The 27,997-nt window shown below is 41.4% G+C and overlaps 1 protein-coding gene across 1 annotated transcript in view; it reads left to right on the top strand.

Moving 5' to 3' along the window:
• Window positions 1–538: 538 nt before the first annotated feature.
• The window catches only part of EGFLAM (EGF-like, fibronectin type III and laminin G domains), a 62,783-nt gene continuing 35,324 nt past the window's right edge, over window positions 539–27,997 (top strand). The window contains exons 1-8 of the mRNA XM_010008751.1: window positions 539–588; window positions 1,534–1,586; window positions 5,753–5,862; window positions 7,795–7,878; window positions 10,235–10,261; window positions 14,562–14,679; window positions 14,938–15,073; window positions 21,343–21,509. Coding sequence (XP_010007053.1) covers window positions 539–588; window positions 1,534–1,586; window positions 5,753–5,862; window positions 7,795–7,878; window positions 10,235–10,261; window positions 14,562–14,679; window positions 14,938–15,073; window positions 21,343–21,509 — 745 coding nt within the window. The remainder of the gene's footprint in view (window positions 589–1,533; window positions 1,587–5,752; window positions 5,863–7,794; window positions 7,879–10,234; window positions 10,262–14,561; window positions 14,680–14,937; window positions 15,074–21,342; window positions 21,510–27,997) is intronic.

The following is a 27,997-nucleotide window of genomic DNA, read 5'->3' as shown; positions in this document are numbered from 1 at the left end:
AGGTGAAACTGCATGAACATCTAAAAAGGAAAGATAAAATGATATGCAAAATGCAATTCAAATTCTAAAATAAAATAGCCCAGCCCAAATCCTTCTAGATATTCAATTTGTGAATATTTAAAAAAATACTATTTTCAGTCAGTATTATTTTAATCTGATTTAAAATTTAAATCAATTATGAAATTTCCTCTAAAACAGAAGCTCTGACCATAGCTGGCTTTATCAAATAATCCAAAGCACTTAAGATGTGAAGCTTATGAACAGAAGAAATGTGTTTGTTTTGAAGGTGAGTTTTTTCCATAACCACTCATCACTGTAATAACATGTTGGGGTCACTTCATGACTGGAAGGAAGCAGGAATTTGCTTCCATCTGTACTAGTAGTTTTATTGCAGTAGCTGGAGGAAAGAGTCAGGCTGAAGTGGTTGCTCCTGAGCCCTGCATGAGCCCTGCATGAGGCTGGGAGCAGTGGGTGGGTTGATTTGAAGTGTTCCCATTAGATACTCGAGCTAACTCTGCTTAGAATCACAAGGGTAGACATGGAAGGGACATCTCTGCTAGTGGATTCTGTGATGGCAAGGAGGCAGTGGTAGGTCATTGACTGTCACAGCCTGGGGACCATTCCCAGGGGGCATTTGCCCTGTGGCCACCATGATGGTAGCCTCTGGGTGTTTCGTATATGGGCAGAGGGTCTTGCATGCAGTGATAGGAGCTGCAGTGGAAACAACACTTCTACTGATGGGAAAGCTTTTTTTACCATTTTTAATTTGAGTTGCTTTTGTGAAGACAAATATTAAATGATTATAATTATTTTAATTATTTAAAAGTATTATTAAATTATTAAAATTACTTCATTTAAACTATCTAAACATTGTAAAATTAACTCCAGCTTAGGGAGATGGCTTATGAATTCTTCAGCTCACTTTGTTGACTTCTTTACTCATTAAGCAGTTTTTTTGCTTATTTTCAGAAGTACAGAACCAAAGAGATGTATAAACAAAACAGAATAGGCATAAGGAGAAAAGTATATGCAACATTGTCAGCACAACATTGTTTATCTGCAGCTGTGTCCTCATTAAATTCTGATATTTTATATACTTTTGCAAAGTGTAGTGATAATATGTGTAAGAGTGTGCCTCCTGTGATTAAGGGCTTCTCTCCATGGGACCAAAGTATTTGTTGCCATTACTAGTTTCATCAAAGCATTTTGGACAATATTGAACTTCCTATGCCTGGCTGGCAGGAAAGGGGAATGTCTGTGTTTGTACAGAACATGTTTAATTTCATTTTTACATAATCATATAATCTTAGAATCATTGAATGGTTTGGGTTGGAAGGGACCTTAAAGATCATCTGGTTCCAACCCCTGTGCATGGGCAGTGGGGGGTTCCTTCTTCTGTTGAGAGCTAATCTCCATACCTTCTTGGGTCTTCACAGGATGTATGCAGAGGACATCTGCAAGTGACATCATCACTGTGGCAGATCTTGAAACTGTGTACCAGTAGTAGATGTATTGCCCCTCTCTTCCCTGTAGGTTGCTGGGAGGAGGAGGGTCTGTTGTGTTTGCACAGTGTGAGGTGCTACCAGGTTAGTGGAGATGTCATGCTGAATTATAAGAAGAGAGGTATTTCTGACCTCAATTGTAGGAAGAGCTACAAATACCCAAAAAAATTTACCCTTGAAAACTATTTTTAAGTTTCATAGTCTATGACCTTCATATCATAAAGACATAAATGTTCAGACCAGATTTAGTATCCATTTTTAGCGTGCCCAATACATGATCTGTATAATCTTGCAAAATGCCTCAAGCACATGTTTATCTCAAAATAATTTGTTATCAAAGCAGTGATATGTATTGCAACAGTTGTGATGAGCTGACAAACCACTTTGATACAGTGCTGCAGCAGGATTGTGTCCAAGCCACGACATCTACTGAGTCTCAGCGGCATAAACGTTGCCTGTGTCAGATCCCACCATGGCTTTGTCATGGTTACGGAGGGAAAGTTCAGTCCAAAAATGGACATTTTTTGCTTTCTGCCATGTTGTGTGAAATTCGGACTCTGGCAACTAGGAGTGGCTCTGAGTCCCCAGACACACATCAGTAAACTGCAAGGGTAGCAGTGGTGACAGTGAACTGTGGGGACTGCCACACAGCATGAGATGCTCCTTTCTGCCTTGCCCTCTCTTCCTCCCCAAGAAATAACCCTGGGCATGGGGCAGGGCTGGGCCAGGTTTTCCTTTCCCTCAGCTTAGCCAGGAGGCAGTGCAGTCCCTGGCGTGTGGCAGGGTTTTACCCCAGGCAGGACAGGAGAGGGCTGCATGGTGAGCAGGTGCTGCAGGCTCCCCAAAGCATTGCTTGGCTGCTCAGCAGCCCAAGGCTGCTCACAAGGACAGTCCTGGGTGGGGACGGTGCTTACAGCTGGTTCCCAAGCACACCCCCTGCCACCATCTTTGTTGTGTTCGGGAAATTCTCTGACTTCTAGGGAGAATTAAACAAGGAGGATGGAAATACAAACCTTCCTAGCTCTTGGCTCTCATTTTCCCTGGCTTAAGTTAGTATTTACCACTCCAGTGACAATTTATAGGCCGGTGTAACTGAGGTCAGTACTTGGCTCTCTGTGTCTCTTTCACCAGCTGCAAACTGGAGATAGTAGTGTTTTAGTGGGGCTGGGTGAATAATTAATGGCGTGGCTCCTTATTAAACAGATGTTGCCCCTCTGTTTGCAGATAGACTTCAAATTGATTGCATTTTTTCAAATTCATTTGTTGTTCCAAATTATTCACCAAATACTTTCTGTAAATAATTCTATTGCCCTATAGTGCATTCAGAATATGAAATTGAAGATTGCCTTATATAAGTATTTTTCATTGCTGATTAAAACTTGTTATTTCAGCAGCTATGCTTTCCAGTAGACTAGTCTTACACACCCTCTCTAGAAAGTGATGCAAGGAAATCATGAATAGGTTAAGAGTGAATGTTTGGTGGGTTTTTTTTTTTCCTTTACTACTGTTAAGGCTCTAATATTCATCTGCCTCACTTAGTGCTGTGAAGAATGGAAAGGTGTTTTCCAGATCTGAAATGCTGCTTAAGTAGATAGTGATACTCCAGCCCTGCGTGCTCTTCCCTGCCTCTCCTTTGAGGTGGTACATGGTGGTGATTTATGGTCCAGCTACTGCTGAACACAGGGCTGGAGAAGAACATGGGAGGTGATACACTGCTGTGCTCAGAGTCCCTGCACCAAGCAGGGATCCATGAGACTAAGGCTGTGCTAATAAATGAAATGGGTGAGGGCCTAGAGAGCAAGTAGCATGACAAGGTTTGGCTCTCATCCACATGGCTGGACAGCTTTCCTTCCTAAAAGTTGTCTGTGCTGACTTACAGAGCTGGTCTGTGAGCTGTGCTGTCCTCCAAACCTTGCCAGGCAGAATCTGCTGGGAGTCTGAAGCTTTTCCACACACTGTACAGACAGCATGGATGTGTGGATATCCCTGTCTTTGGGTCCTGGGTAGTTCCCATCATCTCAGAAACATGTTTAATAGCCTGCAAATTTCTGAACTGCATTGCCCAAAGCATTTGTTGGTTATTTGTCTACTTGAAGATCCATGTATTCAGATCCTCTCTGCCCCTTCCCTGGGAGCTGGGGAAAGGGAGGTGCTGATGGTGTGCCTGGAAAGGAGCTGTGAGGGGACTGCTGCTCCCTGCTTTACCCTCTAGGAAACATAGCAGGCTGGGAGGGAGCCTGGGAATCTGGCTGGTGGCTTGGGTCTACCAAGTAGGAGCCTGTTAGGGCAGATTCTAATTCTTGTGTATGCTCCATTAGCTCAGGTTAGATCATTGAAGAGAACAATGACAATTCATGCAGGTAGAGCCCTAAGTACTTTTCTTTCTTTGATGTATAAAGTCCTGTTACGGCTACACAAACTTCTTGGGGATGTTACAATAGTGTGTTAGTCTTCAGAATTTCATTCAAACTAAATTGATAAGAAAGATCCTTGGGTTGTGTAGAAAATACAGGCCTCTACCATACAACAGCTCATTACTTTCTCTGAAGGTGTACTGTTTGACTTTTTTTGATGACCCACTGTGTTGTGTCCACAATAAAAAGGGAAAAAAAGGTCTTGGTAAAGAGCCCATCACATGCAGTGCTTGGGCAGCCTTGCCCATGATACAGCCTGCTGGGAATTTTTTTAGATAAGAAGGGCTGAAGCTTCAGGCATTGGGATTGAATGGTAAGAGAAGTTAGAGTCTCTTAAATATATATATTTATATATTTATCCTTTCATTACTACACCTAGCACTGTCCAAGATTTCTTTAGCATTGGAGAGGAATAAATAGATAAAAAATGCCAGGAAAATGAAGAGTAACCAGTGTTAACTGACAGGTATGGACCTTGGCTGGCCATGCTTGCTCACTCAAATGAAGAAACATAATCCAAAAAAGTTCCTATAACTGGGAAAATACAGGCTCAGTCTGAAAAGAGCAAAATATCAGTTCTGCTCTTGTTCTAACTACTCGGGTATTGGTGGCGATTGAAACTATGTGGAGTTTGTAAGCTGTTAAATTTTGTATTTAGCTTCAAATCAAATATGTTGGTGGAAATGTTGAGTCTAAGTATGATGTAGGCTTGCTTGAAATCTAAAAATTACCTTTGCAGTAGCTTGTTTTTACTTGATATGTTGTCAGAGCTAGGGGGAAAAAAGGAAAAAAAAGGGTTTCCTTAGATTTTACTTAAAGTTTTCATAGATAAGAGCACGCGAAAAAACAAAATATAGCAAAACTGCTGCCTAGGAAAAATTACGTTGTTGAAGTGTCTGAATCAGTTCTCTGTTACTATTGTTTGTTAGGTGGGTTTGGTTTCAAGAGCACAGATGGTGGTGGTTTGGAGAGGCTGTTTTAAAAACCGTGCTTGGGTTACAGAGCAGACACAGTCCTCCACCTGCCCATTTTTCAGGCAGTAAATGCAGTTGCTAACACAAGATGTGGATCTCAGGGCTCCCTTCTCCTCCAGCATTTTTTTATTGGTAGAGTGGAATTAACTATTGTACAAAAATATCAGCCTGTAAGATGGACAGGTGCTGTGTGACCAGTCTAGCTGTGTAGATATGCCCTGCTCCCAGTGCAGCTGGTGAGAGGCAGGGTTGGTTGTGGCAGTGCTGAAAGCCTGATGGTGAGAGATCCCATCACTGTCACCTGCATCTGGAGAGGGGCGGATGGGAGCTAGGGGGTCCTCTATGCTCTTCTCACTGGGCTAAACTTCCTTCTCACTTCACCGTTGTCCTTCCTATCCATAGGAATTGGGGTTGCAGAGAGACTGGTAGTCATCCTGGAGTCTCTTAATAGCCCATCAAGGGGGTCTCGGTCTGTGTCAAAGCAGTGAGAGGCTGAAGAGGTGTTCTGGTTTTGGTCATCCTCACACCAGGGTGTTTCTGTTGAGTGTGAAACCTGGGTGAGAGGCAGCAAGGGGGAGCCTGAAGGTGTCCATAAGGTGTCTTGAGCTGATCAACAGCTTGTTGCCACTGGGAGAGGGGATGTCCCCCTTTGTCCTCTCTCTCCTGCTGTCCTGCTGCTGCCGCCTTGGAGAGCAGTGGTGGAGAGGCAGAAGGTGCACCCAAGCCAAACATGAGCAGCGGGCTATGTGTGACAGTTTGAGAGTAGCACACATCTGTTCTTCAAAGCCATGGCTGCCAGGTGGCTAAAGGAGAGGCTTTGTGTCCTGTGACTTCTTACACAACCTCATTTTGCTTTGAGCAGATAGGCTGGGGCCTCCTCTGGATATCCTGCTGGATTCCCTGAACTGCACAGCCTTCAGCGTGCACTGGCGGATGCCGAAGCAGCACGCGAGCACCGTCACGGGATACACGGTGGGTCACCCTGGCTGCTGCTGGCAGGGGAGGGCAGGGCCTGCTCTGGTGACAAATTGTGCCCAGAACACGACTGGGGAACTTGAATGGGTTGAGATTTATCTTTAACAAGCAGTTCCTGTTTCAGAAGAAGGCTATGATGGGAATTCGGGTTGGATGCCAGGGGACATAGATTGCTTTTCTGTTGTGGTTTTTTTGTGCAAGGATTTTGGTGCTCTCTGCAGCTGATAAAACAGTAACATAGGGCAGATCAGGTCAATATTACACTGTGCAGTGATTTCAGGGTTGTTCAGATCCTTTCACTTGTCCATCCAGCCTGAGGATTGCTTTAGCAAGAGCAGCTTTTCCAAGAGACACCTCTAAACCTTCCCAGAGTGGCAGCAGGTACAGGGGAAGGAGAGTTTGTGGTGTCTCTTCCCCTGATACATACTGTACTGCATAGATACTGTACTCCTCCCTGGGAGTCCAGCCACAGTCTTACATACCAAAAGAGACTTTTTAAATTTCCCTCCCTACCTTTGTGGTGAATTTTTCTTGAAGTGGGGTGATTTTCCTGTTCTACCCAGCAACTTTGTAGGGGCAGCTCTGACTCCCTCCAAGCCTCTGCCACGTTCCCTGCTGCCTGTCAAGCAATGCAGAGTGGCTAGCTGAACCTGGGTTCTGTATTTTAGTGTGCAAGCAGAAAAACAGTGAGCAGTAATCTGCCATTGATTACATATTGTTTCAACAGGTATTCCATGTCAATGAAGCTCAAGCCTAACATTGTAGTCAGTCAGTGGGGAATTAGCACAATAAATGTGCAATATCAACTACAGTTAATTGGTTTCCTCTTAAAAAAAAAAAACAAATTGCAGGTTTTGTTTGTTTGTTTGTTTTGGAAAGACTTGAAATTTCCAGAAAATAAATACTCCAAAATTAAATTTTATATAATTTTATGTAATTTTATATTTTCTGAGAAGCAGAAATTTTCTCACTGTCATTATGATTGATATATGCTCCAAGAGTGAGAAAATTCCCTGAAACTCATATTTTCAGGTACTTGTGCTCCTCATCCCATGCTATGTAAATTACACTAATGCAGCCCAGCTGCTGGGTTGTTTTTACTGTTAGGAAAGTGCTTGTCCTCTAGGACACTGAGAAGCACTTGCTATGGCCAGATGCTGCCTCAGATGGACTACGTGTGTAGTTAGGTCCATTCTCTTGTGTGAAAACACAGGTGCAGTGAGTAAGTGCCTTTTCTATAGCTCATTATGTTTTTCAAACAGTTCCAATACTGTATAGTCACAAATTGTAAGTACTTTTCACTGTTTATGCAGTACATCAAGCACTCACATGTATTTTTAAACCTTGAGCTCATGTGAGGTATGGTGGTAAAACCAATGACAAGTGGCATTGGTAGTGCTATATCCAAACCATCTTCACTTTATCTTAGCTTTTGACCCTTTAGCATCTTGGGACCTCTGTGCACAGGAAATCAGAGTCTCTCTGGCTCATTAGTATTCAGCACACAGAAAGAGGCATGGAGAGTCTTTTGTGATAAAGCATGTTTTATAGTGACATAATCACATAATATAAGTATTTTCCTTATCTGAAGCAAAATGCCTGGCTTGGGCAGACCAGTCCCACAAATATTTAGCTGTCCAAGCTGACCATGGCCAAATGATGCACAATTAAAGGTGTCAGGTCAAGTCTGCCCTGAAAATTTGGCTGTGGTTCACCTCAGTTCAGTGTATACACTGTAAGATGGTCATACTGACAACTTCTAGAAAATATGAAGGGAATGTTTAAAGGCATCAGCTTTTCATGCTTTTGGAAAAGTATAATGATGGACTCAAATGCTGCCCATAATGTGATAACAATGCATTTGTTTTGAAGTAATTCTGAAGCATTGCCTTATTGCTTTAAATAGTTTGACTGTATCTTCTTCCCAAGGTCTTTTACTCAGAGATTGAAGATGACAAAGCTATTAAACAGCTCTCACATGATGTTCCCTTGAGTTTGGATATGCTTAGCATGGTGAGTATTTCTTTTAATCAGCAGTCAGAGCACTGCAGCAGAGCTTGCATGTGGGAACTTGTAGCTATGGGCTTGCTGCTGGCTTGTGGGCTACATTGAGGGTCCAAGCCCCAGATCTGCTCTTGGTGTTGGTCAAAAGGAAATCACAAAGTTTTTCTGTAATTCAGTCAGTGAATATACATTTGCTCCTTGTTTGCTGCCTAGTTTATAATGTAAAACTATTGGGAATTGCTTGCAGCTTCCTAATACTGACTTTTGACATCTACTAAAATAAGAATTTTTATTTTTAATATGCATTTTCTATGTACTTGCCCACATGGAATGGAAATTGAATGACTCTATACACAGAGCTGGAATATCAGTGTATGTGTGTTGCAGTGTCTGACACAGGAAAGTGTGTAAGTTAAAGGAGACACAGTTCAGTGTGTTTTTTTTCTCTGTGTGAGTCTATGGCCTCCTGAACTACAGAATTTAAAATTTAATAGTGCTGCTTTAGTTGCAGATGTGCAAATCACAGAATCTTGGGGGTTGGAAGGGACCTGGAAAGATCATCTACTCCAGCCCCCTGCCAGAGCAGGGTCACCCAGAGCACATCACACAGGAACACACCCAGGCGGGTTTTGAATGACTCCAGTGAAGGAGACTCCACAACCTCTCTAGGCAGCCTGTTCCAGGGCTCTGTCACTCTCACAGTAAAAAAGTTTATTCTGATGTTTACGTGGAACCTCCTGTGCTCCAGTTTGCACCCATTGCCCCTTGTCCTGTCACTGGACATCACTGAAAAAAGCCTGGCTCCACCCTCCTGACACTCACCCTTAACATATCTATAAACATTGATGAGGTCACCCCTCAGTCTCCTCCAAGCTAAAAAGACCCAGCTCCCTCAGCCTTTCCTCATAAGGGAGATGTTCCACTCCCTTCATCATCTTTGTGGCTCTGCACTGGACTGTTTCAAGCAGTTCCCTGTCCTTCTTGAACTGAAGGGGCCAGAACTGGACACAATACTTCAGATGTGGCCTCACCAGGGCAGAGTAGAAGAGGAGGAGAACCTCTCTTGACCTACTAACCACCCCCTTTCTAATGCACCCCAGGATGCCATTGGCCTTCTTGGCCACAAGGGCACATTGCTGGCTCGTGGTCATTCTCCCATAAGCCCATCTCCTAGAAATTTCCATCAACTTCTGTTTTGGTTTGTTTTGTTTTTTTTTGTTCTTGAAAACACTATTGCTCCTTGCTTCCCATTTTTCCTTTTTCCTTTAGTTCTCTTTTTCCTTTAATCGCTCCTTTGCTGTCTTACTTTGCTTTATTTTACTCTCCCTTTCTCTTTCCTCCTTCCCTTTTTCTGTACAATGTCCCCTTCTATTTCTATTGACAAATGAACACTGCCCATCTTCTTCTGCTGCACGGCTGAGCAATTAGTGCTGAGATGAAAGCAACCTCCCTCTGCTCCTGGATAGTTTTAACACTGTCCGTTTTTAAGGGTACTCTCAAGACATGCCAGTGCTTCTTCAGGCCAGAGAAGTTGCTTTTTGAATTTAGCAAGGCAGACACAGCGATTTTCCTGCCTCTGCTTGGGCAGAGAGTGAAGGGGTGCTGCTGGTTGGGTGCTGTGAGGGGAGCACTTTCATACCACCCTCTGTGAAGGGCAGTCTGACCACAAGACCGCAAGGTTAATAGCACAGGAATCAAAAGCTTATGTGTGTGCTCAGAGGAGCTTTGCAGGCTTTCCAATTTTTATTTGGTCACAGGTCAATTTTTTCCTCCTTTCTCTTTTTTTTTTTTCTTTTTTTTTTTTTTCTTTTTTTCTCCTTTATTTCCTCACCCCTCTTCCTTCAGCCTGATATTCAGTGATATGCATTCACTGATATTTCCTGATCCTGCTGGGCAGTGCTCAGAAACCTTCCCTTTGAGACCTGTGAGTGAGAGGGGATGCTCAGACTTTCTGCAGTTTTCCTTCACTCTGGTTGTCAGTTCTGACTCTTGCAGGTTTCTGTGATCATGGCAAATTAAATAATCTTGTTGCCGTCATACATTATTTCTTTATTTATGCATTATTTTCTCCCTTCTGATCTTTATCTCTTTATTCTTCACTTGCTTTCCCTCCCCCCCCAAAAAAAAAGCAACCAACAAACCTTCTTCTTAGTCATGTCAACAAAGATCAAACAGCACATTGGGGTTTTTTTATCTTAATCCTAACAGCAGTAATTCTTGCTGGGAGAACAGTCTGTATCCCAGTACCCACACAGATGAATACCAGCCACATATACTACTATGGATTGACCTGTTATTTATGTGGTATTGCTGTCACTTTTTAGTATGTTACTTCATTAACAAGACCTATTTTACTTTTTCTCAGGGTCAACTTGAAGGACAAGCAATTTTCGTAAGTATTTCCTCACATAAATTTAGTTGCAGCTGTGATTTCAAATTACATTGAGCATTCTTGACTTGATGTTCCCATATATTCACCTACAAAAGTTGGTCTCAAAGAGTGATTCTACTTAGCACTTACACAGGGTACTTTGTAGCAAAAATGTGGCAAATAGTACCTAAAGCTTAAAATTAAGAAGGAGCATGTGTGTAGGGATGGTAGCTCCCTTTTTAGCAATGGATAAGTTTTCCTATTGGTCCCGAAAGTATTTATGGCTGTGCTGTTTTGCTGGAGGAAATTCGTGTAGACAATGAGCTATATCCAGGCAGTGGGGACTTGATGGGGACAAGGACAGTTGTATAGTCAGACACATAGTGACAGAAAAGAACAAAGCAGTCTGGCAATGGGAGAGGAGATAGAGGAAAAAACCTGAGCCAGTCCAGCAAGAGCCAAGAGGGAGGAGGGTGGCAAGAGGCTGGCCACTGAATGCCCAGGAGGAAGGAGTGGGAGACTAAGAACTAGTATAAAACAGGTTTGAAAGAAATACCAGCCCTCTCAATGGCTTTGCAGCTGGTAAAATATTCAGATTAATTATTTCCAGTTGTGCACTTAGTCCAGCCTGCTTCCTCTGAGCACTAAACAGATTAGGCATATTGTGAGGGGGGAAAAAAGCAGGAGGTGCTCAGTTTGGGTAGGATAAGGGCAACAATTTCAGTGTTTAACTGAAACATCAACAATCCCTTGACAACTTTCTTCTCTGAGATCTGTTCTAGGAATAGAGAAATCCCACAAAGTTGGTGGATCTCACGCAGCTTTCATGGTCTGAATTAAGGGAAGTTTCATTGTACTGTAGGAGACTGATGTCTGGAAGAGACCTCAGGATGTACTTGAACCAGGACTATCTGGCTGAGTTGGGTCTGAATTATGGCATTTCAGAGTTGAGGCTCCATGCTGGGCCCTTTTTTTCCTTCTTGATAAAAATAACACTTCTGAGGGGTACTTGTAGAAAAGTATGACTGACTGGGATTAATCAGCTCCCAGCTGTCATTAATCCTCAGGAAGTGGTGTTCTTGCTGAAATGCTGTTATATTCATACCAAACTCAACAGAAATCTGCAATAGTTTTGTGGTTAAGTCTGCATAGTTGACGTTTCTGTCACCAAGTCTCCTCTGATGGTGTCAGGTAAGGTCCTGCTGCTGTCTCAGAAGCTTCTCTGGACTGTGTGAGACTGTCCTAGCAAGAGCTGAACTGGCTCACCTGTTTCTGTGTGTGCATGTGTGCTTGTGCCTGTGCATTAGCGAAGTGGATAATGTATTATAGCTACATGATGTCATCTTGTAATAAAGAACACATCAAAGAGAGCAGCCAGGAGAAGTGCAGATGCAATACAATTTAATAAGGCAGTTGCTCTACAGGGCAATATATTAATGAAGTTGAACACAAATGTCAAAAAAAAAAAAAAAAAAAAGGGCAAGAAAAATTTGCAGAGTTTAAAGGTGGGAGGTTTTAGGTCAGTCACAGAACCCCAGAGAGCAATAATACTCCCTATCAAATCACCAAACACACCAGTACGAAGTGGGCAGTGACCAGCTGAGACCAGTAGTGTGGGGAAGGAGTTGTCAGGGGATCAAGTATCATTAAACATAGCTCAGTTTCTGCAGCTGTGCTGTAATACGGGGTTTGATGCTTTTTTGGATTAAAGCAAAGCAAAACAGAAAACAAGTTTTCTTTGGAAGGTAATTTGTAATCCAGGTTTCAGTTTCAGCACACTTGGAGGGAGGGCACGCTGTGTGGCAGGGCAGGGGGGGATATAAGGTTTCTACACACACCTGACCCCTCTGACACAGAAGAGGCATCATGTTGCTTCATGCCATTCAAGCATGTGAGATTGTAATGAAAATACCAAATGTCATTTTGCAGGGTTTTAGCAAGAGTGTTGTGTAAGACAAGAAAGTGAGGTCAGGGCCTAGTAGAGCCTCATCAACAACGTAGTGTCCAATTTAGGGTATCATGTTTCAAAATGTAGAGGCAATCTGACTGGAGATAAAGACTACAAAAATGATAGGGAGCTAACTCTTCCACATACCACCTAAATTACTTACCTGTGAAGCTGCTGTGTCTCTTTTGAGATGGAGAAAACTTGGGTTCAAGATACTTGTCCTAAATACAGAGAAGAAATGAAGTTTGTACCTCCAGGCTCCTGGACAGTGGGGTACAAAGAAATGTGTTTGTTTTCCAGAATCTCATTTGAAAATGTTTTGGTGTGAGGTGGGTATTCCCTAAAATTGCCACTGATCAGAGGAGCTCGGTGATTTCCTGAATCTTTCCTATTTGCTGATGTCTTGATCTCAAAGATTAGAAGGTACTTGATCTCAAAGATCTCAAATGTCACCGTATGAGGACATTGCCAGAAGAAAAAGAGGCGTGTTGCTATGTGTGTAAGGCAAGAGAGGACCTCCCTGAGGTTTTGAGAGTATATGTGTTGAATTTAAAAATCTAAGTCAATATTACAACTTCAATCTGATTGGCCTTGCTGTTTATGAGACTCGTTCTGTTTAGTTCATTCTAGACTTGAGTCTGGAGGTAATAATACGGGGCAAGTACATCAATATCCCACTGTCTGCAGAAGCCAATTCCCTGAGTTGTGTGAAAGCAAGAAGACATATAATGCAGGATTATTTCTATTTTTTTTTATATTTTTTTTTCCGTAAGATTGAATGTAATAAAAAGGGATGCCATCAGGATCAAAGACCCACAGTTTAAATACAGATGGACAGTATGTGTGGCAGGGAGGATGGAATTGCAGGAGCAGGATCATCAGTATTTTCATCAGGAGGAGGTGTGGGGTTTTCAGCAACTGGTTTTTCAGATCACCTCTTGAAAGATCTCAGTCACTTCAGCTATAAGTTGGAAAGACCCAGATAAATTGTTCTGTGTGAGTGTTCTTGCTGCCTCTCTCTCGGCAGTTGCTTTTCAAGCAGTGTTATAATCTCTCTCAGATGAATCCAAATCGTTCAAGCAGATCAAGGGTGAATGATGGAAAAACAGAATAATGGTCAATGGTAATTAGAAGTCAGTGATGGAGCTCCAAAACTGTGGCTAGAGAATTGACAGATGGCAGGGTGTTGCCTAACAGTGATGTAGTAGTAACAGGAGTTCCCCAAAGAATAGAGAAGGAGAGTTTGTCCAAAAGGGCGTCATGAGGAAATTTAGCAGTTAATAAATTTTTGTCATTGTTTACTATTTTACTGCAACTGGAAATGCAGATTTAAAGTCTGTTCCAGTGTGAAAAGAAAGGAGATCTCTACATTTTCACACACACTGTAAATAATGTTTTTAGTATCAAAGGATGGAAAACAGAAGAAAGGTTTCTGTAAAGGATTTTTTTATAAGTGCTTTTTTTCACACCAAAACAGTCTGTGCTGTAGAACCTGATATTTCTTTTTACTTGTCCGTGCTTTCAAAATTTGTACATTTGGGATTTGCATCTCTCTACAGATAGGCTGTATGTAAAGAATACTGGATTTCTATACACACATACACAGGCTCCATTAAAGACCAGATCTAAATGTCTGAAGCTGATCCATGCTATGTGTGCCAGCCAGTAATAAAATTAAGGATTTTTGGTGACATTTGCTAATTTCTGGGAGATTTGGGCAGACTCCTTGGAACAGTATTCAGCAGCACAAGCTTTTCAGATGGAAGTTAGCATTGCCTCCCTTACAGTAGTTGTTTGTGGGTTAATCTTTCTGTTTCTGTGGCAGGACAAATAAGGGAAATGCTTGCTTCAGGTCAAGTCTGATAGCTGGGCTAGGAAAATTGTGAGAGGCTTTGGGACTGATCTCTGCTCCGTGAGAAATTAAAAAGCATCAGTTCACACTGCAGCAACTTGCTTCTTTCTCAGGAGCTGCTATGGATTCTGGGTTTAAAACAAAACCAAAATAATAAAGAAAATGTACCAAACTGATAACACATGCCAGCAATTGGCTCAAGGAAGGGAATACTTTGTGACCTTGACTTCACCAGCAAAAAAGCCAGACAGCGAATGCAAACATCTGCAACATTGTGAGTTATGCTGAGAAATGGGTCCAGGTCATCCCTGTGGATTCCCCAGGGCAAAGCTGCAGCTTGAGAGGAAACACGTGGTGCTGTTTGTGTTTGTTGCTTCCGAGCTGGTCTGAGGACAATCCTCCTAGGAGCTTACATGAAAAATGCTGTATAAGATCCCTTAATCCCAGCTCACAACACCATCAGCAGTTACATGGAAGAGTTTTCACCATGTTCTTGTCTTGTCTTCTCTTGACTCTGGTAGGAGGTTGTTATTGGTGATCTGAAGCCAGGCACTCCGCACCGTGTTAGTGTTGGAGCATATGGCTGGGCAGGAAAAGGACGGCCCAGCATGCCCAGAGACGTGACAACCTTGTCCCAAGGTAATGCTGCATACATGGCTCTCTGTTGCAAAACTGGCAGGGCACACATCAGTCACATGGCCAGTTGCTCATCCCTGAGAAACTCTGTCATCGTTATATTTTACTATTGCTTTTTCCACAAGTATATTGGTTTAGAGGGGCAACAGGTGAAGGGAGAAGCCTCTCAGTTTGGTTCCCCAGTCTGTGGGTGTTGGGTTTAAGTGTATGATAGCCTGTCCATGTCTCTGATGCTATTCCTTTGCATTTCTTCTGGCTTAGACAAGTGCATGCCCCCTGCACCACCTGACCAGCCCCAGATTGTGGTAGTTTCTGATTCTGAAGTTGCATTATCCTGGAAGCCTGGAGAGAGTGAAGGAAGTTCTCCCATCCAGTACTACATGGTGGAGTTTATCAGGCAAGTGTGCCCATGGAGTCTGAATTTCAGTGTTTGTGAACTACAGGATTTTTTACCTGAACTCCACTATTAAACTGCATATAGATTCTTCTCATGATATATTTACTTTCTGTCTGTGGTAAACTTAGTTTTCCTCTTGATTTGTGTTGAATTACTGGAATTAATCTAGTATGTTATAAAATCACCAATAAATTGTACCTTCTGATTCAAGAAAATAAGGTCTAATTTGCCATGTTTCCTCTGGTAAAGGGCTGGGCAAATGAAGTTTTAAGTTTCTCCTGTCATCAAATGCTGTTGAACCATACTGAGAGAAGCGTGTGTAGCACAGCAGTTCCCCTGAGCAGAAGGATGCTGGGCTACTGTAGGAAATAATCTGAGGATTGCAAGCTCAGTACGTTGGGCAGTTTTATTGGACAGACGTCTCACATCGTGAGCTTGCAAAACTCAGACTTGCTTTGTTATTCTAATGCTAATCAAGTTTACAGGAAATTTGGCCTTTCCATTTAGATTTTTTTGGGGGGAGGTGGGGTGCTGGTTGTTTTTCCTTTTTTTTTTTTTTTTTTATGTTGAACTCTAAAATTTGCAGTGATAGAACTGGACTGTGAAAAACTGCCAATAAAGTTGATTTTATAAGATGCATATGAAGGGTCAGGAGGAAGAGGTGGTTGTATCTGCATACACAAACAAGTATCATACCTGACTGTTCATATACTTGTGTAAGCCAGTATGCAAAGCTGCTTATTTTCATGCACTTACCCTTATGTTCAGCCTTACAGTGAATGCAAGATTCAACCTTTGGAAATTAATCCTTTGCATGAACATTTAATGGCAGGTTTTAGTTGAGGTTCCTGGAAAAGAAGAGAGAATTGTTTTTTTTTAACTACTCTGAGCTGTGAAGGTAAAAAAATTGTTTTTCAGAAAAACGCATTCATTTTTAAAAAACAGTTGTCCTTAAAACAGACAGAAAGAACTAATTTTTTTCCGATGCTTCAAGTCTGGTTGCAGTATAGAAGGTATTGATAAAATGAAAAGAGTTCCCAGGCTGAACTCCTTCTTGTGAACTTAAGTTGCACTTTGTGTTTGAATCAGAATGCCCCGTATTTAGTGGGAAGCCATCTAATATTGATTGCACTGGGAGGCAGAACATGAGGGCTAAAGACACGTTATTGCCATCATGTAAACTCTGCTGTAACATTACCATGAAATTTCTCCAATGCCTGTTTTTTTTAACAAAATAATCATCTGAGCCCTTCTCTTTGCTCCCCATCTCTTCTTTCCCATTTGCCTGGTGGATGGGGAAGGGATTTTGTTGGCTGCACTTCTGTCGCCTCTGTGCTTTTGCTAGAAAGTGAAGCCTGCAGGTTTAGGTACTCCTCTTCATAGCACCAGGGACTTGCTAATGGAAGAAGTGGGCACTGTCCTGTCCATCTAACACACTGAAAGTGCACCCTCAAATGACTTTATCCAGCTAGAGAATGGAAAGCTACCTTCCTTGTTTACTTCAAAAGATGCAAGTAATTGAAATTTCAGTGTTTTGTTGTTTTTAGATTTTGGGAAAGAATTTGCTAACAGCACTATGTTTTGATTACACTGTTTAGTTTGAGGTTTAAAGCTAAGCCTGAAGTGTATTTGTTAATTTTAGGATTATGCTCTCTTAGACTTGGAAGCTTGATTATATATTTGGAGAAAGTTCAATGAGCCATAGCCCCTAATGGCAGTCAGAGGTAAAGATTTAACTTTAAGCTTCATTGTCTTTTATTGCATATAGTTTTAATTACTATAAAATTTATTAACATGAATTAGAGCTGTTGAATTAAACAAATGCAAGACCAAAACAAAACAGTGCAAATAAATTAAGAATTAAATCCTCTTATGTCAAAGAAATACAGTATTATCCTGTGCTTTTGGAAAATTAAGGACTTTCTTATGCAAATCTATAATGTCTCTTGGGTGCAGCACAAACCTCTAAAAACTATGACGTTGTTGGAATTATTTCAGTCCCCTTAGAACTAACTTTATGACTTTAACCCTAGAAAAACCATGCCAGGAGACTGAGAGGAGAGAAAAACACTATTTTCATTTGCTCAGCTGTGGTATTAGGGATTAAAATCTCGTGATAATTCAATACATTAATTGTTTACATGTACCATAATCTAATTGGAACCAGAGCTTACCTGCAGTCTGTCTCTGCTTAGGGTCTGAATTTGGACCTGTGTTTAGGCATGTGCTTGAGTTTCCCTTGGGACCTGTTGGTTTACTGTAGGCCATGGGGTCTGCAGGTGGTTTCAGAGGTAAGAAGGGCTGAGCTAACTCAGGCTCTGCTTGGCTCTTGATTATAAGAGGATGCTAAAGAGACCACAATCCCAACTTGGCTAAATGCTGAAAATGAGGAGAGCTAATGTAGGTCTCACTGCTCACTGCATAGTTCATAGGGAATGTGTGAAACAATGTGTTAAACCCAAAACAGCTAATGGAATCCATGGAAGATTGCAGGCTCAGTGTTAATACTCTATTTCTTTACACTGAGAAGTATGTGATGACAAAAAACATTGTTGTGGAAGTCGCTAAAACAAGACCATGGGCTTCAATATACTCGTTTGGGTGTTTTTCCTAAAGATAGTATAAAAAATTTATTCTCAAAAATGTCTTGGAAATTTTCACTTAAGTGCTCCAAATACTCAAATTTTTAATCTGTTGATTGCCTACCCAGTCTTCTAAACTTGAGGACTAACTTATCTGGGTTTTTATAGTCAGCTAGCTTCTACAGAACTGTGTGTGTTTTACCAGAATATCTCTTAAAAGGAGTAGGTCATTTGGTATGCAAATGGACTCAACAGGTTTCAAAATTAGTCCTTGCATAACTGGGGAAATTTTTCAATATTTTGGTCATGACAAGAACCTTCCCCTGCGATGACCTAGAGGAGTTCTGCCGATTAAGCTGGGAAGATGTATATGGGTGTTAGGATGGAGCAGATTCAGCATAGTGTTGTGAATAGAGTTCTCAATTACTTTGAAGCCTTACACCTTAAAAAAGATGTAACCCTAAATCCATTCCATGTTGAAGTAGCTGTCCCTGGCATGTCACTGTACTGGGTACTCATATTTACTTTCATTTGCAAAGAACATGAAACAACGGATCTGATCAGGGGGATGCCTCCTAATATTCAGCAAAAATACCTTTATTACTGCTTTCCTGATTAACGCATGATACACCTGTCTCAATATGTACCTCACTATTTTTGAGGGTTAAAACCTTGAAGAAGTAATTGACAAAGAAAGGTGAGTGGAAGATGTAGAAATTAAGGAGGATATTTTTAACAATATAAGGCAGTATTAGAAGTATGGAGTTAGATACCTGTCCACTTTTCCTTTCCTTAGAGTTGAACTGGCATTGTGGTTAATATATTTTGTAGAAAGTGTGCCAATAAAGCTAAATAATAATTACTAATATCCTATAGTGCATTATTTTCTTCATTGAGTACTTTCCATAGTGAATAAGAATGTGTTGTACTTGACACCATATTTATTATTAACAAGAAGAGGTAAAAAAACCTGTAGATCTGAATTTGCCACTTGATACAAATACAAATGTGGCACAAAAGAACAATCAAGAACTGTATAAAAACTGGATTGTTAGCAGGTGCTTTGCCCTGTGGAATAATTTCCAGGTGATTTTAAGAGGAAGTGCAAGTGAGTGTAAAATTGCTGTTCTCCATATCAGAAAGATTTTATTTTCCAAATTGAGTCAGTCCCTGGGTTACAACACAAAGGAACGATACAAATGTTTTGGCTATGTTTGGGGCAGAGTTCTGCCCTTGATGGATGTCTGTCCATAATTGACTTGATCCACGTGTTTATTATCTTAGAAATATTCTAACTCTGTCACTGACCAAGCTGTTACTGTATGGCCTTTCTGTGTTGGAGACACACAGCTGTAACTTCAGGAGCAGAAAATGCCCTTGAAACAGGTCTGATTTCTCCATGCACAGATACATTGTCTGGAGCAGCCCTGTGATGTCCTGGCCGGAGGCAGAGACATCTTTGCTGGTTCAGGGGATGTAGCTCTGCAGAAAGATGGGGAAAATGGCATGAAAATGAGTTCTTCTGATGTGTAAGTTGACACAAACTGAATTTTGATGCAAAAAGGACCACAGAGACAGTTTTCAACAAAATGTTTCCAGCTTAGAAAACGCAGGAGCTGGTTGGCCCAGGACACCATCACCAGATGAGTTTATTTTGTTCCTCTCCCCATCTGTTTGCCATTTTTTCATCTTGTACCAATTTGTTCACACAGGGAATGTTCTGGAGAAACAGCAAAGGTCTAGTGATAAATCTTCCTTGTTCCCCCTTCCTTCAGCTGCAGATGCTTACATGTTTGCAGGCATTTCCGTTATTACTCACTTCTGCAGAAGGAAGCCTTGCAAGAGACGGTCTGTGAAGTTGAATGCTAGTCTAGGGTTTGCGTTACGTTCTAAATCATCTTAGGATCATCTTAAGGACTCTCCACAGTGCAGTACGTCCTTTGAGTCCCTTCCTCAGAGGTGTGTGTTTGCATTCAAGCACAGACATTGGCAGGGTGTGTTGCAAAGAGGCTGTTGAGGCAGCTCTTGAGCAAGCAGGAATTTCTTGGGCTGGAATTAGAGCCAAAAAAGGAGATGTGTACAGGAAAATTGAAAACACTACTAAGCGTGTGGAAGGAAGCAATGTTAACAGCTTTCTGTTGGAAAACACCATGGATTTTCAACTTGGCCCAGGCTCAGGGAAGGGAAACAATGAAAGAACAGCCAAAATATATGCTTCTCTGTCCACCAGTAAATGGTGGTGGAGGGTGACTTAAGAGGGACTGTTTAGCTGTCATTTAATCTTGTGTGTTTTTCTGATTTGATTTTTATTTTTAGCAAGACAATGAAATATTCTCACCCTGTGCATTGTGCACAGGAGTTAAGCAGCTGGGAGCTGCTGCTGCTTTGTCACTGCACTGGCCCTGCTGGCACAAAGCAATGAAACCTCAGCGATCAATAAATCTCATATTGACTGGCAAAAGGAAACGTACATTAACTTCGGCATTTCCTTCCAGCTGCAAATAAACACATATAAAATGCCTGCCTTGTGCTATAATTTTCACAGGAAGACTGGTGGAGACATTTGCAGCTAGTCCTGTGTAAACACTGGTAGATTCAGGGAGCACTTGGAGGTTATTTCCTGTAATAAATATCACAAGGACATCTGACTAGAGGACACTGGAATAATTTTCTCTGAAATGAATTTCTGTCCTTATTTTACTTTCATAGGCTTCAATTTTAATATTTTGGGTGGCCTAGACTTAACATTTACATTTTTTGGTGTTTTTTTTGTAGTTGCTTGCCTTCTTGTTCCATTCTCTCTTTGATAAGAAGAAACCACTATTAGAGAGAGTAGAAATTGGGCAAATGTATCAGAATGCTCTCTCAAAGCATTTGAAGTAGCCCTCCCCTTTTTGATGTCCCTCTGTAGATGAACTTACACATTTGAGACAAAACTGCCATGTGAATGATTCTACTGATTTTAGATGAATTATAATGGCACTTAAACCAAGCATTTATTGACAGTTGGCTTCCAGTAGGAATCAGGAGTTAACCAGGCTTTTTCCAATGGCAAACATGGGAATGTTGTGACAAAATGTACATGCATTGGCTGGGTTTTTTGTATTATTGTTCTGATTTTGGGTGTGGTTTTTGTTTGCTTGTTTGTTTGTTTTAAGAGAAGACACTGGATCCAGAGTTTCCAGTGTTGGTGGCTGCCTGGGAGGTCAGCTGTTAGATTCTTCTCCTGCTAATGCTTTTACGTGTTTGAAGTGATTTGGTGGCATTGGAGCACAAACTCTTAGAAATAAATCAGGGTCTTTCCTTCTGTTGTGAACTTTTGCTTTATACAGCCAAATAGGAGACTAGGAACTGCTAGTAATATACCCCCACTTGAAACCTGTGAACCCCAAATCCATGCAAATAAATAAACAGAGCATGATTTGTCAAACTGTCCTCTAAACAGCCTCCTTGGCTTTATAAACAAAATCTGAGTATTGGTTTTGTATGATGATAGTTTTGATATCACAGGCTTTGCATCTTGGTAGTGGTTGCATGGTCTGACCCCTTAAGAGTAAAAGATTTCAGTGATGATTTAGCAGGCTTATATCTCATTTATTTTTTGTATTTCCCAGGAAAGTTTAAAGGCAATTAATTTACACAGCCAGCTTTAATTATTTATCATTTTGACTTCTTTTGGTCCTAAAGGCCAGACCTTGACAGGAATTGGACAGTAATAAGAGAGCAGATCCAGATGGAGTCTATGGTTCTCAAGGGACTTCTCCCAAATACCAAGTATCAGTTTGCCATTCGAGCTGCAAACTCCTATGGATCCAGCCCTGCCAGTGCACCGAGTGATGTTATCCGGACCTTCAGTGAGTAGAACTGCCTTTTTGTAATTAGAGCCATGTAAGAATGAAGTGTATCTGTAAATAAAATCTGTCTGGGGTAGCCTGTGGAGGGCTTTTGGTGGAAAGAGCCACATTCCAAGCACAGGCACTCACAGCCTGACACTTCTCAGTCCTGCCCACGGAGCTTGCAGCATCCTGTGAAAGTTAAAATGTAAGCAGAGATTTGAAAAGCTTCAAGCAGAAGCAATCTCACGGTGTTTCTCTGCTCTGGGGGTCATTGCCAGAAATTTATTGATTGCTAGTTACTGAATTTTGCGCTGGCTTCACACAGGATTGGTAAGTGAATATAATGAAGAAAAATGAAAAAGGGAAGTCCAGTGTTAATTCCTTTTTCTGTCTTTTGAAAGTATGCTGCATATATTACAGTTCTGATTTAAACAACTGGCAAAAACAAAGCAAATCTATGCTGTATTCTGAGGACTAAGGCTCTTAAACTGTTGAGCACAATCATGAAAATAATGGTATGAACGAGTATCCCTTTTTGACCAGAAGCTGAGTAGCAAAAATATTAGATGAAAATACATTCAAATGCACTTGAATAATGACAATTTGTTACCAATTACATTCACATTTGTGCAGCAAGGTAGGTCATGCAAACTGCAATAAGGAGTAGATCCTGGGCACATCTGATGGTCTTCCTTAGGATGTAATCCTCTGTCAGTGCTAGTGTGTCAGTGGGCTGACCTTGAGATGCTGTTGCTCCTCATCAGACCCAAAGTCAGAGCTGTATGTGAGAATCCCAACCAAGCCAACAATCACGTCTCTTACACAGCAAAAACCCCAGTGTCACAGAGAGTTAAGCACATGAAACAGACCCATGGCTGGCAGGGTATGGGGACTAATTGAGCTATATCCTGAGTGTGCCAAACTATTTATTGTGTTTAAAAGTTTCCAGTACTTTTAAGTTCCAGTTTTGAAGGCATTTATAGGGGACAGGATACCATACAACACAAGGTCTGGATATAATTTTAGCAGATCAATGAACTATTAAAAAAGAGCAACAAAACTGGCTTCATCTTCTTCCTCACCTGCATGTTGAATTGCAATTCATCTTCCGTTAACTGGTGGAAAATGAGCAGCTGGCATTCAAGTTGGACTGTGAGCCCTGCAAGAAGAATTTGCATGCTGCAGAAATGTGGACCATGTCCTTAACGATCCGCCATTTTAACCCACTAAGGATTTATTCCTAAATTGCCTCCCTAACTGTGAATCCTTTGTTTTCACTGACTCTTACATTGCAGTTTCGAGGGTTTTTTTGCCTGTGTCATAAATTCAATCCCATTAACAATTTGCATGAAGTTTGTTAGGGTTGTTTCATTTCTGAAGTATTTGTATGGTTGTGAAAACCAGGAAGGTGCAGTGTGCTCTGGGCTTTGTTGGCCCCTGGATCCTTGAGGCTCAGCTCCTACTGCCTTAGGCATACTTGTGTATTTCTTGGTATTGTGTTTATCTGTGGATGCAAGTGGCTGCATTCTTTGGTCAGAAAAGACACAGTGTATAGCTCTGTTAATAAATGTGGAGTAGCCTTCATACTGCACTATTTACTGCAGTACTGTAGGAAAGGTATTTTGCCTTTGGGAACCACTTTTTCTGCAGAGACCTGTTGAGATAGCTCTAAAATGTGGATTTTTGTCAGTAGAGCTTGGAGTGAAATTCACACTTAGTGTATATAAACACTGATTTCTGGAGAGGTTCATAGGGTGCATGAGCTTGATGCTCTGCCTGGATCAGACCTGAGGAGTGAGTGCATTATGTGTGTTGCACTGCTCCCATAATAGGCTCAAAACTGTTGTGCTGGCCCATGGTAGGCACATGGGCTCTGCTGTGGCTGAAAGATTAGTCTCCCTGCACCAAGGGGCTGACAATGCTTGGGGTCAACCCCCAATAATGGGCAGAGCTTTGGCAGCTTGGGGCTATATCATGGCCATGATGTGCTCTAGCTCCACCCCAGGTCATTTGTACTTAGGGCTGTTTTAGCAAACTCTGGGTCCTTTGGCAAATCCAATTGTTCCCTTGACAGGCTGCTCTTAGCTCATGAATTTTGCAAATAGGCTTAAAATTACACATAGCCACTATCCGTGAAAGCCTGTGTTATCTTGGGGATAACTGTAACAGCCACCTTTTTACAGAGCAAGGAGTAGTGTTCAAGACAGCAATGAGTGCACACCTTTAGAAATAAGTTCTATGGCTCTCTGGAAGCAGGAGAATAATTGTATATACCAGCTCTCACTTGTCTTTAGCAGTAGTATCTGTGTAAGAGTCTAATATGATGTTAACCAGATACACAAATAAATTGTGCATGGGTAGAAAAGCTAAACTTCTGTTGTGAAAAAATTTCTTTATTAAAAGCATGCATAGCCTGAACATTTATTTTCCCCCAAAACACTAAAAGTCCCTGAAGAGTGACTTAAATGCTTGATGAGCTTAATGTAAAGGGAAAAAAAAAAAAAAAGACAAAAAAAGCCGAGCAAAACCTTCCAGGCTTAAGGGCAACCAAGTAAAACTTAATCCTCATTCACATCATGTGTCTGTAAGTACCTTTCCCCCTTCTAGTAGCCAGAAAGCCAATGGTTACCTTCTTTGGCCCAGTTAACCATTCCTTTCAGATGCTCAGGTACAGACATTTGGTGGGCTTGAGGTCCTGTAAGTCCTGGGGTTTTCAGGTGTCACTACAGGAGAACACGTGCCTCCCATGTGTCTCCCAGACACCTGACAATCCTTTGGGAATGCCTCAGGTACCATAATGCATCTCAAGTGGCACCGGATGCCTGAATCTCTCAAACTTCCAGCAGATACTGCTTAGTTACACGTGGCTAGTGGGTGGGTGTCAGGCAGTTGACATGTCTGACAATGATGCATCTTTGCTCTTCGGGGTGAAGAATCATAGGAATCACTACCTTCATTATTGAAATGGTGCCTCCTTCCATGTGAACAGTGAAACATGCCACAAATCTTGTATGTTATCTTCTGAGTGCCTGTATATTAATCAGAAATACCTGAAATATCTTATGAAGCTGGCAGAAGTCCATATTGGCTCCTTTGCATTACGCTTAGTCCAGATGGTGCTGGCACTTAAGTACTTAGTGTGCTTTGATTTAAAAAATGTAGAGGTTTGTGCATTAATATTCTGGATTGTTATGCTTATTTTGAAGTAATTAGTGCTTTTATGATGTTTATTTTAACTGAAGAACAAACTCCAAGTGTTGCCTCAAATGCAGTGGACCTTCAGGGTCTGGTGCATTGGCTGGGGTCTCTCGCAGCTCTTCTAGCCAGGGTGACAGAGATGAGTCCTAAAGATACTGAGTCCATGCTACTTGGGAATGTTTTCTGCTGGGGTTTATCTGATTCTCATATGTAATTCTCTCATTTTGGTTTTAAAAGGTGTCTGGCTTTGCAGTACTCTTGATTGCATTGTTTTGGGTCAGGATAGGAAGTCATTGTCTTTGCTAAAATGTTCCTCTGCAGGGTTGCTGATAGTATCACCTAATGTGACAGACCTCCCATGGTCTGTGCAAGCAGAACATTTGGCCTTGATTATAAGCAATTATCCCCTTTCCTACTAAAAAATGTATGCTTGGTTTATGATACATTGCTCCATTTTCAGGGAGGAAAGAGATGGCAAATTTCCCCAAGGATTCTCATATACTTATGATTTGGGGTTTTTTGTGCTTTTTTCTTTTTTCTTCTTTTTTCCCTAGAAGGAAATTATGTAATAAATCAATTTTTGTTGCCCTTCTTAATTACAGACGCAGGTTGCAGGTATTTCACTTACATGTTTGTTGTGGTTTTGCTGTATCAAATCTTTCAGTGGGTCATGGACAATCTACTTGAGAAAATTATTCCATATATTAAGTTTAGTAACAGGAAAATAAACTATCTCAAAGAATCAAACAAACAAAGTGTCATCACCTGCATCACTTAAATACCCTTCACTGCTTGGGGAAACAGATGGAGTTTGCACTGTGCCTGGAAGGTCACCAGCCTTGGGCTTTGCCAGACCAACAGAGGAAGTGTCGTCTGTTAAAAATACCCTCCTGCTTGTCTCCACAGCAAACGTGACAGAAGTGGCTGCCTAATCTGGGTACATCCCTTCCTCTGGTCCTCGCTGTCACCGCCAGGCTCATACTGAGAGAGGCATTGGCACAGGTGCTTAAATATTCTGCACAGTGCTTGAAAGTGTCTGCTGAGGCCCAGGCATAAGGACTGTCCCTTGGGCCCAGACCTCTATGTAAATGATGGTGATGTGTCTGGGAGATAGCAAATGGATAAGGGTTTCCACAGAACTGTTTCCCGCAGATCTGCAAAGGCTTTACAAAAGCAGCACTTTTTATACAGCACTATTTATACAGACAGGGACAAAAAGCAGGAGACAGACCAAGAGATATTTAGTGCTTCACTGTGAGTCACTGAAAAGAATAAAACTGGGATTAAAATGACCCTGATGTATCTTGGATTTAGACCTGCGAGGGGTTCTGCATGAAGGTGATTAGTCTGTCAAGACTTCACTCAATTTTCCCATGTTGCAGGGCCTCTTGGCCAACGTCCTATGCTCTCCTGTGTCTCCTGATCACTATGCTGGTGGCCACCTAATTAGCAAAACAAAAGTTTGAGTGGCTTTCTGTTTGTTTCAAAAAAGATTTATTTGATATAACTTAATCCCTGATTATTTGCAAAGAAGCTGCTAAAGTTCATGGCCCCCCACAGGTTTTCCAATTAGTTATAAAACAGGATTAAAGGACCTGGTAAAGTCTTAAACAGGCTTCATTCATCTCCTTGTAGGCCAAAACACCGGTTTAATGAAATACAGCATGCTTGTAATCTCTGTAGTAATTTTTTTAGTATTTGCAGAGTACCACTTTGCTTAATTGTCCCTGATTTGCCACCCATTATGAGATGAGCTCTCCACCAAAGCTACATAGAGCTCTTAAGAGATGGGCTTACCTGGGGTTTTCTCTACAAAAAGTCATGTTAGCTTCTCTGCTTTCTGTTACTTTGCAGTTTTGTTGCATCATGTCACATGTGGGTGTCAAGTCACATCCAGTGAGCAAACACCAAATATAAGGCAGAGCGAGGCAACTGAGAAGCCATGTCAGATGGCAGAAGGGATGTCAGATGGTCTCATAATTTGTGTGTGTACTCACCTGTATAAATTCAGGCATAGGTAGAAGAAAGTACAACTTCATGCTTCATTGCTCCCAGGTGTGTTGTGCATTACCAAAACTGATCGCAGATCAGCAGGTGGAGCTGTAGTATGTGCTGGCTGAAACTCAGATGGAGCCAGGGGGAGAAAAAGCAGAGATTTTGGGACTATATTAGAGACCTCTGGATATTAGGACACTTTCTGTATAAATACTTTGCCTGGTCCTGAAGAAGAGCCTCAAAATAGTCTTATACCAACCATAATACGCTGTAAAGTCTTTGCTCTCTCCAGGCTCTAAATGTTGTGCTAGTTCAATAAGATACAAGGAATCTTTGGCTCGTTTGAAGTAGTGGGTAGATTTTGTCTCCCAAGGTCTTCTGTTGAAACAGCATGAATGTTTTTTTTTCTGCCAGATAAAAAAGGCACCATTTCTGCTTGGGGAACTGTCTTCATCCCCCAGATCACCAGGTCTTATTTCATGCTCGAGGGTATTGATGCAGTTTAGTGATAACTCCACTCAAATCAGGAGAGTCACACTTTTGTAAAACTGGAATGGCATTAAAATCATGTCACATGTAAGCAAGCGTGCATATTTGCATGTGAATTTGAGACTGTTTTCCTATGTGTGAATATGAAGATAGTCCATTCTTTGTATTACTCCATTCCTACCAGCCTTATTGAACCTAAATACATTAATTCAATATAAAGTTTGCTTAAAAAGAGAAAAAATGTGGCAGAATTTGGACTACAGCAGCTGTTTATTTTGTAGCTTGTGACCTCTAAATTAGAAAATGGAGTTTGTGTATCACAGCTTGTTTGAATACAGATGAGATTGTTTTTCCTGACTCATGGTTTTGGTGTTTTCCTTTCCTTTTCCCAGCTTAGCTTTATGGCTTCTGTTACTCTTAGGTAAATTACAGTTTCATATGTTAGAAGAGCTGAAGTAGTTCCACGATCACTTCAGACACACAGTTTAAAGGCAATTATTATACTACAGACCTCACTTAAAAGCAAAAGTATTGATATGAGCAGACAATTGCTGCATCTATTGGGAGATGAGTTCTGCTTTGTTCTGCTTTGTTCATATAATTTCTGTTAAACTGCAAGTCACATTTAGAAGGTTTGTGTTAGAGGTTTTGCACACTGACCTTCTTTTGTAGAAACATGTCTTATGAAATCACTGTTGCCAAAGAAAGCAATTCTGATACACTAATGAATGGAAGAGGTTACCTTGCAGTTGGACTAGATGATGGTTGTAGGTCCCCTCCAACTGAAGTGTTTCTCCTCTCCTCTCCTCTCCTCTCCTCTCCTC

The sequence above is a fragment of the Chaetura pelagica genome, unplaced genomic scaffold (assembly GCF_000747805.2).
Source record: "Chaetura pelagica isolate M959 unplaced genomic scaffold, ChaPel_1.0 scaffold31, whole genome shotgun sequence".
Lineage (NCBI taxonomy): Eukaryota > Metazoa > Chordata > Aves > Apodiformes > Apodidae > Chaetura > Chaetura pelagica.
The sequence above is the reverse complement of the archived record's forward strand: the minus strand, read 5'-3'. Positions and strand labels throughout refer to the sequence as shown.